The sequence below is a fragment of the Bubalus bubalis genome, chromosome 18 (genome assembly GCF_019923935.1).
Source record: "Bubalus bubalis isolate 160015118507 breed Murrah chromosome 18, NDDB_SH_1, whole genome shotgun sequence".
Lineage (NCBI taxonomy): Eukaryota > Metazoa > Chordata > Mammalia > Artiodactyla > Bovidae > Bubalus > Bubalus bubalis.
Genome location: NC_059174.1, coordinates 14,158,450 through 14,173,374, shown reverse-complemented (window position 1 = coordinate 14,173,374; position 14,925 = coordinate 14,158,450). Strand labels below are relative to the sequence as shown.

The window sequence follows — 14,925 nt, the reverse complement described above, 5'->3', positions numbered from 1 at the left end:
AAGGAGGTGAGAGCTGTTGGTGCCCATCTGAACCACCCTGGACCTTAATCAATTCATTATTTTATTGCCTCTGGGCAGAGCTGGCTGCCTTCTTGGCTTGGGCGCTGGCTGGAAAACTCCTCACGTTCCTTACAGCTGAGCTGGCCGATGCTTTCCTGCCCCCACCCCCACCCCCAGCGGCTCCCCCTCACCTGCTGTGCCCAGCCGAGCCGCCCACAGGCCAGGTCCCATGGCTGCCTCCCCTGGTCCTTCCATCCACACCTTTTCTGGCCCCAGGAGGGCATCCCCTGAAAGCGGCCCTGACCCCGATTCCACTCCTCTCCAGGGAGGAGGGGAGAGGCTGGGACCTTGAACCTTGGCCCCTCCCTGCCACACGAGCTCTGGAAGAGGCTGCAGCCCATCGAGGCTGCAGCTCCCTGGGCCATCACTGTCGCCACTGCTGTGCATGGACCCCCCATCCCCCCATTTTTCTTGGCTTCTGTCTCCCCAGGGATCTCAGCTGACCAGCTTTTGCTGGCTTTGCCCCTGATCAGTGCCCAGGAACTGTCCGAGACTTTCTGCTCCTAAGGGCAGCCCAGTCATACAAGACTCAGTGGCTGGGTTCTGCTGACACTGGCCCTCCCTCCTTAGGGCCACAGTGTCCCCAGCCTGCATTCTTGCTGCCTCCCAGATGTGAATGGTGGGGGGGCTGCATCTCTGGTGTCCTCTCACCCCTGAAGAGACCAAAATCAGCCCTTCCAGAATTCAGCGGTAGCCAGGTTACCATGGCGATGCCCATTATCCCCGCTGAACAAGAGATGAATCAGGAGCTAAAAATAGGCCCCCAGAGTGGATGGATGGACGGATGGATAGAGGCAGGGGTGGGTGGGCCTCATTCAGGGTCGGAACAGTCTGTTTTTCCCAGACAAGATAATTTAGGGGGAAATCTCAACCTGAAACCCATGCCCACAGAGCTGGGAGGTACTGCAAGTGCTGCCCCCTCCCCTGACAGGAGCATAAAGCACGCAGCGCCCAGTAGGCCCTCATAAAGCCCAGGGCTTGGAGCTCTCTCCACCTGAGCCCGGCTGGTACAGACTTCAGGCAGGGAACAGCGGAGGCTCTTGGCTTCGGGTGGCCATCGCACCGACTGGCCCTTCCCAGGGTGGAGCAGTTTCCCCTGCGCCCTTTCATTCCCAGCAGGGTCCTTGGTTCAGTCCAGGAAGGACCTGAGGAACCTGCTGAGATGCTCCCTACTCTAGTGCGGGGCTCCAGGGCACAGAAACACCATGCCCCACCCCTCCAGTGGGGTGCGGTCCTCTGCTGGGGGGGCAGTGAAGAGACAAAGCCGCTGCAAGGACAAGACACTTTATTCTGCCTAAGTCCCTTCCCCCACCCCCGCAGACCCCACAGACAGAGAGACAAGGGCGGATGCAGCTGGGACCAGGAGGAATCTGGCTGCAGGGACAGGGGTCTGGGGGGCCGGGGTTTTCTCAGAGACAGGGCACGGCCTGCTGACTCTCCCCATTGAAGATCAGAAGCAAAGGAGCTGTCCCCCAGGCCCCTCCCCACCCACCAGGCTGGGGCTGGGTTAGGCATGCCCATGGGACCTCTGCACCCTTCAGCCCACCAGGCAGCAGGGTCACAGGAGCCAAGGGTGGGCCTGGGCTGCAGGATGGGAGGCCCCTGGGGAGTCGGGTGGAGGATGCTGGAGGCAGACGGTGGACACAGTCCTGGCCGCCCCATGGGTCCTCAGAGAGCAGAGCCCAAGCTGGCTTCTCAGGCGTGGGCGCCGAGGTCTCTTGGAGGCAGCTCCTTGTGGCTGTAGTATTCCACCAGCTGCCTGGGCACCTCGGCCAGCACACTCTTGGCCAATGCCGCGGGGGATGCCTGGGTGTGGGGAGAAGGTGCCTCCAGCCAGCTTCCCGTCCCCCAGGCCCCCTTCTCCACCTACTCACATCCAGCCCCCTTCCCTAGAGCCCCCAGCTCCAGGGACCACAACCAGGAATTCACCAAGTGGGCAGGCAGGTGAGCCTGTGTTAAGGTTGAGACCGCAGTGGCTGGGCAGTCCGCCCCTGCTGTCACTGTGGGGGCACAGACAGCCATCTGGGTGGGTGTGACCCTGCTCTGGGCACGGGGCAGAGCGGCTGAGGCCCCTCCATGGCCCAGGTCCTCCTGTGAAGCTGCGAGTGTGTGTCCACGTGACACAGAGTTCCTACTGTGTCACAAAGAGGCTTGAAAGCCAGGGAGGTGGCTGCCTGAGGGGCACCCTGCCCTCTGGGGCGTCCATGTGATGCTTCTCATAGTGCAAAGGTTTCTAGGGGCTGAAACTGCTCAGGATGGGGTAGGGGCTCAGAGCCTGTCGCCCCCGCAATGCTGCCAAGGGACCCGCCAGACACTCACGCTCTTGAGCTCCCGAAACGGAACAAACTGCACGATGTCGCGGAGGGCGGGCTCGCCACGTGGGGAGCGCAGGACACCATCGTCGCCGTCTAGCACCTGCATGTCAGTGAAGTCGGCGTTGCCCACCCCGACAATGATGATGGACATGGGCAGGTGGGAGGCGCGCACGATGGCCTCGCGTGTGTCCGCCATGTCAGTCACCACGCCATCCGTCAGAATCAGCAGAATGTAGTATTGCTGGGGGCACAGGGGAGGAGGGGCCGTGGGGACCCTGCAGGGCCGCTGCACCTCCCCCAGTCGAACCCCAAGTTCACCAAGCAGACCGCCTGGGGGTGACCACGGTTGCCAAGCTTTTCTAAAAATGTATTTGCAGAAGCATACCACATGTACACAGGTGCACACACACACATGGAATCACAGTGAGCTGTGACCACGTGCTTCCTCTAACCCGGAGGTGGATATGGCCACACCTTACAGGTGGGGACAGCGAGGCTAGGGGACCCGGGGTTGACCCAGGTCTGAGGCCAGAGGAGAAGTGATCATCAGCCCAGGGCAGGGAGGGGCTCCCACACCCTGAAGAGACGCTGAGATTTCAAACAACACACTCTGGCCCAGCCTGGCCAGGTGCCCAGTGTGTCTGCGCATGACAGACTGGGGCTTGTTTCAAATAAAGGTCCATTTCCAGTGTGAAAAAAACAAAACCACTCAGCAATCATTACTAAAAATCTGGGCAAGAGAAAACACAGAAGAGGTGCAAAAATCAAGCTGGAGCGCCAGCGCTGGAAGGCTGGCCAGACTATCCCCTAGCCTGCTCAGCTCTGGCCGAGTGGGCACCTTCTCCCAGGGACCCCCTCTGAGCCCCCAGACCAGGGGGATGGGCAGTCTCCTGTCCAGGGCTGGTGGATTCCCACAGTGCCTGGCCCAGCCCTGAGCCCCACACACCCTCCTCCCACCCCCAGAGTAGGGGCGGCACCCCACTGAGACCTCACAGCCCTACATCTGCCAGCAGTGCGAACACCACACCATCACTGCCTGCGGCAGAAGCATCACCTGAAGCCGGGGACCACTGCAGTCGGGGCCCCAGGAGGCGTCAGCCAGAAGGGACAGGGCTTCTCCGCGGAACAGGAAGACGGGTGAGGGCAAAGTTCAAGAGGAGGCTGAGGAAGGGGGTCCCAGATGCCGCCCAGCCTCCACCCACATCCACCTCACGCAGCTAAGACAAAGGATCTGAGCCCCAGCAAGAACAGAGGCAGACCTGAGGCCCCCAGAGTTCAACCCCTCCCAGAGGAATCAGACAGGACATGAAGGCCACCACAAGGGCATGGTCAGCAGACTCCAGACAGGGGCCCTACTATATGCACATGTCGATCTCTTTAACAAGGGGATGGCAAGGGGACCCCGTAGGAGAAGGCAGGGGTCCCCAGCAGGATGGCCACACCCACTGTCAGGCCCAGCCCCATATCTTAACCCTGTGCCTCCTGGAAAATCCACCATGGTGTGGATGAAATGACTAGACACTTAATACTCGGGAACTGACGTTGTCTTTAGGTGTGATAATGGGACCCTACTGTGAAGGATGTGGCAACCCACTCCAGTGTTCTTGCCTGGAGAATCCCAGGGACGGGGGAGCCTGGTGGGCTTCCATCTACAGGGTCGCACAGAGTCGGACACGACTGAAGCGACTTAGCAGCAGCAGCAGCAGTACCTCTTTCAGAGGTTTATACTGATATTTACAGATGAAATTATGTGTCTAAAACTTGCTTCAGAACAATACAAGAACATGAAAGCTGAATGTAATCTTTAACTCCAGGCTGGATTCTACACCAGAAATAATATTGTAATAAAATTATTATTTTTTTGGCAATTAATGAAATTGGAGCATATTATATAAAGTATCAGATCTAAATTAAACCACCTGAGATTGATACTTGTGCAGTGACTGTAGAAGAGAATGCCTGGATCTGAGGAAAGAAGGGGTGGGAGGCGATGCTGTGACCCTGCCTTTGGGGGCTGTGTGCCTGGGAGAGCCACCCCCACTCAGGGCGCAGGACCAGGGACCACCAGGGACTGGGCGATGGCAAGTCCCAAGGATGGAGCAAGGCTGAGAGCAACAGCCTAGTCCCACCACAGGGACTTCCCTGGTGGTGCAGTGGACTTCCACTGCAGGGCACGCAGGTTCAATCCCTGGTCAGGGAACTAAGATCCCACATGCCGCGGGGCACAGAAAAACAAAGGGGAAAAAACAGATCAGGAGACCAGAACACGGGAAGGATGGGTCCTGGGACGGTGAGGAACATGGACACATGGGGACAGATGGAGGCTGGGGTGAGACAAGAGGAGGGGGTCGCCTTCAATGTGAGACTGCAAAGCCGTACTGTACAGGATCTTGTGAGCAGATCAACACCAAGAACTTGGAGGGGGGAGTGAGGTTCAGGAAGCCAGCAGCATGCTCTCAAGAGATTCAGAGGGAAGACAGGACCAATGTGTAGATGGGGGCAGTGGAGGAAGAGAAGTAGGAGGAGGTAACAGGGCAAGAAGTCGCTGACCAGTGAGTCCAGGGAAAGGATGGGCCAAAGGTGTTGGGTTTGGGTTATTCTTCCATAAAGTTGACTATTTTTTTTTCCAGAATAAAGGGTTAAAGGAAGGCAACAGAGTCGTCGTGCCTCAGGCAGGTCTACAGAACCCTAATGCAGGAGGCAGCCTTTAGCATCTCACCACTTGTGCGAATTAAGAAGAGGGATTTCCCTGGCAGTCCAGTGAATCAGGACTGTGCACTTTCACTTCCCCGGGCCTGGGTTCAATCCCTGGTCGGGGAACTAAATTCCCACAAGCTAACACAGTGCAGCCAAAAAAAAAAAAAACGGAAGACAATGCAAACAAAATAACAATACATGTATAACAGAACCACAGACAGCAGATCAGCCTCCAGGGCGAGAATCTCCTGGGCAGAGAGCAGCGCTCAGCTCACTGGCTCTGGGGCCCTCGAGGCGTCTCCACGCCCGGCCTCACTCGGTCCAGACACCCGGGACTCCTGCTTCCGCCCCCTCTTCCCTCCCTCTGCCTCCCCGGCCCCACCTTCCGGCCCCGCCCCACCTCCCGGCCCCGCCCACCGGCCCCACCCGACCAGACCCTTCCCTCTTCCCCAGCGGCGGGCCGCCCCTCCTCACACAGCGGCCCTGGCACTAGGCACCTACAGAGGCCTCACGGGTGCGCTCCTCGGCCGCGGCTGTGCGGGCCACCTTGGAGATGATGGGCGCCACGTTGGTGGGGCCGTAGAGCTGGACCCTGGGCAGGCAGTTCTGGTAGGCCTCCACCACACCCTGGATCCCTGTGGGGGGAGGGGTGTGAGCAGGGCCCCAGCGCACCCCCACCCTGGGCCATTCACGCTCCTACCTTCGCACTCATCGTCCTCGGGGTTGAAATTGATGGCAAAGTCATGGGACACCTGGGCAGAAGGGACTGGTCAGCGGATCCACCCCCTAGCACCCCCCCCCCCACCCCAACTACTGAGAGAGGTAGGTTTGGAGCCCCCGGGGCCACCATGTGACACATCCTTGTGGAAGGGGGTCACTGGGGACAGAGGGCAGAAGGCCAGCCCTGGATCCAGGGGGACCCGGAGCTTCTGAGATGTATTAGCCAATAATTCCCCGACCCCCAAACTTTCTGCTCAAGCCAGCCAAACACCCTTTCTAAGCGGAAAATTCCGGGTGAATGTCCCCCTTCTCCTCACAGGGCCACAGGGCTGACCGAGAACACTAGTGCTGGGAGGTCAAAGGCAGGTCGCCACCCCCTGCCCCACTGCCCGTCACATGGCACTGCTTCCCCTGGGGTCCTGGGACCCGGACTTTCTCCTACCTCGTACTTGGGAGGGATCCGGGCTCCAAACCCCAAAGCAGAGAGCCTCTTGTCGCTGGAAGAGAGGCCGCCTCATCACCCAGGGCTCCCGACCTCACTGAGGGAACGGGGGCTTTGGAGAGACACCAGCAGAGCCAGGAGACCAGGTGCCCCGAACCACATGGGGGAAACTAAGGCCCAGAGCTGTGAGGAGGCCACCAGGCTCGCAGGCAGGCAGGGGTGGTGCTGACTGGATGCAGGGACCTTGGCCCCATCACTCCTTAGGCCTCGAGAGCCCTACCCCTCCATGGCCTCAGTTTACTGCTCTGTGTCTGCGAGAAGGACTCGGACCCCTGTGGGGGGCCACCCCATCTCCCTTCTCAGGCCCTGGGGCGCTGACCCATGACCCCTGCAGAGCCCAGGAGGCATGGGAGGCCAGCACACCTGTCGTAGTCCTGGCAGATCTCTCCCACAGCCACCAGGGCCTGCAGGTACTCGTTGGGCTGGAAGGGGTTGATGTAGTGCAGGGAGCAGCTGTTCCTGGGGTCCCCATTGGAGGCCGTGAAGTCAATGGCCACCTGCAGAGGCCATGGCGTCGTGAGCCTGGAGCCCTCCTTCCTGGCCTGGGTGGCAGCTGCACCCCATCTGACAGCTAAGGACACCGAGGCCTGGGGAAGCCACTTGCCCAGGGATGTGAGAAAACCCAGGGGCTGTAAGCCCAAGGGTCTGACGCTGTGTCTGAGTCGCAGAAGGGATAGGCCAACCCCAAAGCTCCTGGGTCCCCAGGCGCAGCCAGTGCCTCTGCGGCAACACCAGCCAGGGACCCCAAGGAGCTGGAGCAGTCACAGTGGACCCTCAGCACCTCCTCCTGCAGTCGAGGATGGAGGGAGGGGCTGAGCAGGGCCTGGGAGGAGTAATCCCTGAGATGGGGTCCCGTGTGTCCCCCCGCCTAGTCACTACACTCAAGCCTTTCTGGCTGTCACTTGAAGAAGCTCGGAGGGGTCACAAGGAAGGGGTCTGCAAGCCCTGCAGAAGGGCCTTTTCTGCACACATCCACCCCGGGTATCAAACGGGCTCTGAGTGGGGCCAGGCGCCAACCCCCCCATCCTCTGGGATGCAGCCTGCAGGTGGTGTGGAGGGTGCAGACTCACCGTGAAGTGGATCTGGCAGCCGCCCATGACGTAGTCCAGGAACGAGTACACCCTGTAGAGCTTCCAGGGCCCCCACCCCGGGGAGACTCAGGCCGGGGCTTCAGGGCAGGGCCTCTGGGGCTGCTGGGATCTGCCGTCCCCCAGGGCAGCTGGGGCAGGCAGGAGCCTGGCAGCCTCAGTCCCTGCCTCTCTGGCCCTCAGGCTGTCTGCATGCCCATCTCCCCCGATCATCTATTCTCTTGTTTCCCCCTCCCCTCCATTTCCTAACCCACCTCCATGCACTGGGGGCACAAGAGCCCTTGAGTCCATCTGACAATGGGGGAGATTCCAGGGAGTGGCCTGTCACTGCTGAGCTTGCTCTCCGCAGAGCTCAGGCGGAAGCAGGACTACCCCCCAACCCCGCACCCTGGGTGGGCAGGGGAGGGTCTGCAGCCTGGGCTGAGGCTCACCTTCAGGTCTGCCAGGATGACCACCCCAGAATTCTTGTAATTGCGCTTCTTCTGCTTATACTTGGAGTTCACACAGTCCCACTGGGCCTGGGGGACAGGGACAGGCAGAGACCCCCACCCCAGAGTGCCAGCCCCCAACACCCCACCCTAAAGGGGCCGGGGAGGCCTTGAAGCCCTGCCCATTGGCAGCTGTCTGTCCCACACAGGCCGGTGATCCCTACTCTGACCACCTGGTGGGCGTGGCTGTCATGCTCTGTCATCATCTTTAGCCTCTCTAAAGCCATCACAAGCACTTTTGGGGAACTCAGCCCAGGGCCAGCACCCCAGAGCATTCTGGGGACAGGCCGGCTCACCTGGTCCTCCCCGAAGGCTTTCTGCATCTCCTCGAAGGTGGTGGAGAATTCTCCAATGAAGTCGTGCTTTCCGCGGGAGTCATAATCCCAAACGAGGCCCTGGGGAGCCCAGGACTCCTCAGCCCGCCTGCCCCTCTGGGGTCCCAGGCCTAGCGTCTCCATGGCCCTGCAGGTAGGCCACCCCCTCCGCACCACTCCTCTCCAGTACCTACCCCCCACCTCCCCACCACCCCGCACATCTCAACTCCAAGAGGGTGTGGTCTCGTGGGGCTGGCCCCACCCAACCGCCCGCCCCGCCCCCTTCCCAGCCACACCCCCCTCCTCCAGGCGCAAAGCCCCACCCACCTTCAGAGGCCGCGACTCCTCACAGCTGCACAGGCTGCTCAGAGACACCTTGAAAGGCTGCCAGGTGGGGCTCAGGTCGTTCTTCACCACCTGTGGGCCGGGAGGGGCAGGCGGCTCAAGGGGCCCGGCCTCAGGCTCCAGGCAGGACCCTGCGAGCCCAGAGCTGCATCTCCGAACCTCGTTCCATCCAGAACCCCCTTTGTAGCTTCCTCCACATTCCGGGACCACCTGGACTCCTTTCCTTACATAGCCTTTTTTAAACTCAATTTATCTCAAAAGGAAACGCTTTCCCACTGCTGTCACTGGGATCTTGTTTCATGGGCAGGTAGTCACAATAAATGCAGATCCTTGACTCTAGGTCACAAGGTCCACCCGCGCCTGGCTGCTCCCTGTTCAAAGGGGGATGGCGGGCGGTGTTGGGGATCAAGGCCCCTACAGCTACGGCGGGCAGGGAGGTGCAGGAAGGGTCAGGGGCTGCCCTCTCTGTGCTTTCACGCTACCCTCGGGTGTTGGGCGGGGACCCCCTCACCTCTGTCCTGTACACCAGTTGCTCGCTCTGATCATCATTGATCCGGTATAGCTCCAGGAATGGGTCTGACTTGCTGAAGAGGTCCTGGCAGAGGAGCAAAAGATGAGCTTGGCAAGCTGGGTTGGGGGCCAGGCTCGGCCACTCCCGGGTGTGAGGGCCCAGCCCTCCCTGAGAGCATCCTGCCCCAGCTTCCCTAGCTCCCCAGCACTTCCAGCCCAGAGACTGGCTCCCAGCAGTTTCTCCACTGTCTGCCCAGGGACCTCCCTGAGCCCCTGAGTGTCGTCACAGGAAGCTATGAGGATGAACTGAGGGCAGTGACACAGCAGGACCCCGACAGCAGCACGGCTGCCCTGGCTCTGAGTGCGTCCCACTCCGCGGCCACCTGTCTTCTCCTCATGGACACCCCCTGACAGCAGGGAGAGCTGGGCTCCAGGGGAGCACCCCTCACCTTGTCGTCCAGCTTCCTGGCCCTGAAGGAGAGCTCCACGTAGCCGTTGTTCCCGGAGATGTCCTCGGCTATCACCTGGATGGAGTGGGCAGGAGGGGCCTGACCCCTCGCGGGCCTCGGGGTTCAGCCGGCCCACTCCAACCCTTCTCCGCCCTGCAGCCCAGTCTATGGGAGGTGCCTAGACACCGCGGCAGCCTGGGCCTCGTCCCCCACAGCCTCAGCGACGAAAGGGCGGGGCCTGCAGGGGAGGGGCCGGTAGAAGGCGGGGCCTCACCGTGATGGTGGACTTGCCCGCGTTCCTGCCGAACTTCAGCAACAGTGCCCGGGTCACCTTCTTCTGGGCCACGATCTGGAAGTCAGAGGGCCAGGGAGGGTCCGCACCTGCTCCCTGGGGACTCTAACCCCGCCCGGGGTCTCCCCGTCTCCTTCCCAGTGACCCCAGACACCCTTGGTGGCCTGGCTCCCCAACCTACCACCCAAGTGAGGAAGTGGAGATTCAGGCAGAGGTCCGGGACTTACTGAAGGACCACCACTGGGATTTGAAGCCAGGGTCCAAACCTTTGGCCGGCCCTGCAGACCTGGTGGCACTGGGCGGCCTTCCCATAATGCAGAGTTTACGTGTATATCCAGACATACGTGTCCATACATGTGTCCATGGACCTGCACCCGTAGGTGCATGCATGTTTGCACATTGATGTCCATGCATGTGTGTCTCTGCATGTGAGGAAAGTGGGTGGCCAGCATTGGGTAGACCCTGCTGAAATCTCAGTCCTCTTATCTGACAGAGGCTCGACCCAGCCGTCTCTGCCCCAGGCAGCAATGGAGATGAGTCACATGCCTTCATGTTGGGGAAAAGAAGTCGGACACAAATGGGAACATACTGTGTGATTCACGGACACGATGTTCTACAACAGGCAAAACTATTGGGGGAGGGGGTTGAGAGGAACAGGGGGGCCTGCTGGATGACAAAGATGTGCTGTGTGATCTGGGTGGTGGTCAGGTGTATACAACTGTCTAAAGCCCATCAATCCCAACCCTAGAGGTTTACACATATTACTGTATGTAAATTATACCTCATTAAAAAGCCCTCAGAGTACTCACGAGAATCGAATGCGTGACACATGGAGTGTTCTGCCCAGAGCCTGCGCTGAGCAGTTTGGCTCGAGGCAAGACCTCTTGTTTCACTGACCATCATAGAGCTAATGGGAATGACTTTACTGGAGGATGCAGGGTCCCTCAGACCAGTCACTGCCATGGAGACAGGCAAGGGAAGGGCTCCCTTATGTCGTGGAAGTGAAGAAGCAAGCTGCAGAGCAGTGTATGTCATTTGTGTTTTTAAATGTGTATATATATAGAAAAAACTATATGTCCCTTTGCTCTGATAGACTACCTCTCTCCAGAAGGATGTAACAAACCTGGGGGCAGGGCAGGAGGGAGACACCCAGAGCATGCCTGTTATATTTTCTGAATTTAGATCCATATGACTATATTACCCAGTTCCAAATTACATTTTTTAAATTAACTGAAAGACATTTTTTTAAGGAGAAGGAACTAGGAGTCAGACAGAACACCTGGTACACAGTTGGTGCATAATCTTGCAGTCCCCAGATCACCACTGCACCCGCTGAGGTGCCCATGCTGCCCTCCTCCTCTGAGGGCATGGGGACGGGGCACCCACCTGCCCTAAAGTGCATTCCATGCCCCCCAGGAAGTCATCCTCCTGGCAGCTCAGGCTGCTGGGCCCATGGGTGTCGTAGACCTCAAAGCGCAGCTTCTGCACCTCCTCGAAGTAGTAGTCAAGCGTGAAGACCTTGGAGAAGACTGGGTGCAGGCTGCTCCGGACCACCTCGGTTCTGTCCACCTGCAAGCGGCCCTGGGTGAGCAGACCCCTGGAGGAGGGGGACAAGATTCTACGGGGGCACTGCCCGGAGACCCTGTGCCTCTGCTGTAGCCCGCAGGGTTCCGTGTCCCACCCACCGCCCTTAGGTGGTCCTGGAGGACTTGCATCCCGGTTGTGCTGTGGGAAGACCCATCTGTTGCTTCAAGGCTTCCGGTTGCCCCCTGGGGGGGGGGTCATTCCCCAGAACCCCGGGCACCTCCCTCCCTGAGATAAAGGTGCAGTTCTCTGGCCCCCACAGGCTACAGCTTCTCGTCTCGTGCCCACATGGCCTCCTCCATCCCCACACCACAGATGGGGAAGCAGGCTCAGAGAAGGGAAGGGGTGTCCAAGGGCACCCCAAGTCAGGGACAGAGCTGGATTGGAACCTGGGCTGAGCAAACCTTAAAGCAGAGATCTTTTGCCAGCACCCAGCTGGGCAGGCAGGGAGACTCCAGAGTTGCGGGGCGGGGGCGGGGGTGGGGGGGGTGCGGATTGCAGAGATAACCCCTTGGTTCAGCTCTTTCCTCCAACTTGGGCCCCAACCCATCAAAGTGCAAACTGGGCTGCAGAGGTAGGTTTCTGTGCCCTGCTCCAGAGCCCCACAAACTCCCACACCCCAGATGAGGGTGTTTATGTGCTTCCTCAAGGGACATATGCCCCAGGGAGCGCTGAGGCCAAGCAATGAAGGCTAATGGGGGCTTGGACCCCTCCAGCAGATCCTTTGCCCCCGAAGCCGATGACTGGAGGGTTTCTCAGGCCAGGAGGCTGGTGGTCCAGAGATGACAAAAAACAGCACAAGGTCACAGCCAGGGAGCAGTGCGGTCCAGGGAGCTGGCGCTGCGCATCTCTAGGACTAGGCAACCCTCAGCGGCTGTACCCCCGACGTGCCCCTAACCTCCCTACCTCCGCCCGGGCTGTATGCGGCCACCGAGGCCAGGGACGCGCGTGCGCGGACAGACCCGTCGCAGGGGGCGCACTGGAAGCTGGGGCGTACTCGGGTCCGAGTTCCGGCCCCCCAGCTCTCCGGGGGCTCATTGCCCGACTGCACCTATTCGCCCCCGATTTCTTGCCCTTTCGAGGTGAGGCCACGCGTCTCACGTGAGATGGTGGCGGAAAAAGCGCTTCGTGGGGCGCAGAGAGGTCTGAGCAGTCCCGCGGCCCGCCCTCTGGCAGCGCAGGTCTGGGGTGAAGAGCCCGCCCCCGCGCAGGCGCCCCGGCCGCTCCCGGGACTAGAGGGAAGCCCGCGTCGCCGAGAGACGGGACGCGCCCAGAGCCAGGTCCGCGAGGCTTGCGAACCGTCCGCTGCTGCCCCGACCCCGGCCGCACGCGCCGCGCTAGCCAGGCCACCCCGCGGCCGCTCGGGACCGCCTCGACTCTTCCCGAACTCGAGAGCCAGGCGCCAGGCTGGGAGCCCTCTGGGCGGGGCGTCCCGGTCTCGGAGATGGAGTCCTGGCTCCCGGAGCGCCCGGCTAGCCTCCTGTGGGACCCGCGGTGCGCTGTCTCCGCCCTACGAATGCGGACCCGGCGGAGGACTGGTGCTCCCGGCTGCCCCGCGGGCCCGGGGTGGACCCGTGACCTCGGTCAAAGCCCCGTGTCCCCTACTCCCCTCTGTGCCCCCCAGGAGAGCCCCTGCGGCTCCTTCAAGTCTGGGTGTTTTACTTGGCCCCGGAGCCCCCTCCCGGACCCGGGGTCGCACCCTCCACTCCAGGGCTCCCTCCCTCTACCTTGGAGCCCCTCTCGTGGTTCCGCCTCCAACCCAGCCCCTACACTTCAACCCCACAGCTCCAGGGCACCCATCTTTAGACCAGGTAACCCCACCGTGACCCTGCTCTGCACCCCATTAGCCTCTCGGCTTCCGCATCCGCGGCTCCAGGCCCCCACCCCCCGCCTACCCGCGCCCCTACCTGCACCCACTGGCCCTGCGATTGCAGCAGCAGCACCACGCTCGGGTCGGACTTGGTGAGCGGGTCGCGGTCCAGCAGGTGCCGGCAGCTCAGCCGCAGTTCCACCTTCGAGGCGCAGGGCGCCGGCACCACCCCGGGGGCCGCCGCCGCCCGGCGCTCTGAGCCCGCACTCATGCTCCCAGCTCCCGCGCTCCGGGACCCGCCTGGGCCCACCAAGGGGCGGTTGTCCGCCAGTCGGCGCCGCGGCCGCGCGGGGAAATGATGGCCTGGCCAGGCGTGGCCGCGCTTCTCTCCCGGCACGCCAGCCCGGCGCGGGCACACGTGGCTCCCGCAGCAGCCACGGCACGGGAACTGCAGGAGGGGGTGTCAGAGAGGGTGGGACAGAGGAGGGGGCAGTGGAGGGGCGAGTGGAGGGGCGGGGCTTAGGCGGGGCTGGGCCGATAGGGGGCCCTGGAGCCTGGGGGGGAGGACTGGGCGCTGAGCGGTGGCCTTAGCCCGCCCTTCGTCCCCATCCCCCTTTGAGATGTCCGGGTTTCCACGGATTCAAATCCCCAGGGTGAGAGGTTTGGGATCCAAACTGGGTGGGCCCTCCCAAGATGACCAGAGCTCCACGGGGCCCCCTGCGTGTGGAAACCTGCTCAGGTCAGGAGGCTCTCTGCTGGCCTAGGCATGGGCCCCAGGTCCCTGCAGGCTGCCCCCCTGGGAAGCCAGGGCCCAGCAGAGGCCCAGTTTAGCAACAAATCCACACCTCTCCCTATCCCTGAGACCCCAACCCCAGGCCTTGCTGCATTTAGTGAGGCATCATTCAGTCAGCAAGCATGTGGTGGGCACCCCCTGTGCGCTGGGCGCCTCCCGTGTGCCAGGTGCCTTGGGGCTGGGACTGGACACAGGAAGAACAGGGTCTGCCTTCCCAGAGCCTGTTGTCCAGGAGCCAGTACAACCCCTGCTGTCCTGGGGGTGTCTACACTGAGGGTCAGGGTCTGGGGTCCTTCCACATGTGTCTGCTGCACTCAAATCAGAACAGGCCTGGGCTCCTTGGGAGGGGGCCCCTCTTGTCCTGAGCTTCACCCCCACCTTGGACCACCCTGTGCTTGCAGTGAAGCTGTGCGGAAGAGGAGGTGTTTGGTGGAGGCAGAAGCCACCTCCCAGTCCATTCTCTTTGCCAGTTTCTGCCTAAAAATAGGGCACAGACCTGGCCAAAAGCCATGGTGGGAGACAGGAGGGGGGTTTAAGGTGAAAGGGGACCCAAGGGCCAGGGGAACAGAAACCAGGTCTCGGGCACACTGGGCTCTTGTGAGCTCGGGCTGAGCCTTGGTCACCAGGACTCCAGAAGTTCCTGGGGTCAGAAGCCCCACCAAGAACAGGACAAAGATGCTGCCCAGGCGGAGGTGGAAAGTGGAAGGTTGCACCCCAGGCTCAGAGGAGGGTTCTCCACAGGTGCGATGCCGAGGAGAGCATCCTTAGCGGTGGGATACAGGCTCACACCCCAAGGGTGCCTGCAAGGCAAAGACCTTGTGCCCAATTTGCAAGAAGGGGAATTCTTTGCAGGCCAATCTGGTGCCTCCTTCTGCTGCCTCAAGCCTCCATGTCCCCCGTCCTAGAAGCTGGCCCAGGTCCCAACAGCTTCAGAAACCAGCCGTTGGGAGGGCCGGCT

General features: G+C 61.3%; 1 protein-coding gene across 4 annotated transcripts; it reads right to left on the bottom strand.

Annotated features, from left to right (window-relative positions):
• Nucleotides 1-1,328: 1,328 nt before the first annotated feature.
• Nucleotides 1,329-13,660, bottom strand: CPNE7 (copine 7). 4 transcript variants are annotated; one of them, XM_006043124.3, is made up of 15 exons: nt 13,272-13,655; nt 11,167-11,349; nt 9,763-9,837; nt 9,489-9,563; nt 9,041-9,124; nt 8,512-8,601; nt 8,167-8,265; nt 7,814-7,900; nt 7,365-7,424; nt 6,658-6,791; nt 6,235-6,289; nt 5,773-5,824; nt 5,574-5,707; nt 2,380-2,616; nt 1,329-1,866 (listed from the first exon to the last, which is right to left on the bottom strand). In XM_006043124.3, the coding sequence occupies exons 1-15, from the start codon at nt 13,443-13,445 to the stop codon at nt 1,756-1,758; spliced, it is 1,650 nt and encodes a 549-aa protein (XP_006043186.1). In that variant the 5' UTR covers nt 13,446-13,655; the 3' UTR covers nt 1,329-1,755. The 4 variants fall into 4 exon arrangements, with proteins under 4 accessions (XP_006043186.1, XP_044787140.1, XP_044787138.1 ...); XM_044931205.1 differs by having other exon boundaries at nt 11,167-11,377; nt 13,272-13,396; XM_044931203.1 differs by lacking the exon at nt 7,365-7,424 and having other exon boundaries at nt 13,272-13,660.
• Nucleotides 13,661-14,925: the final 1,265 nt, after the last annotated feature.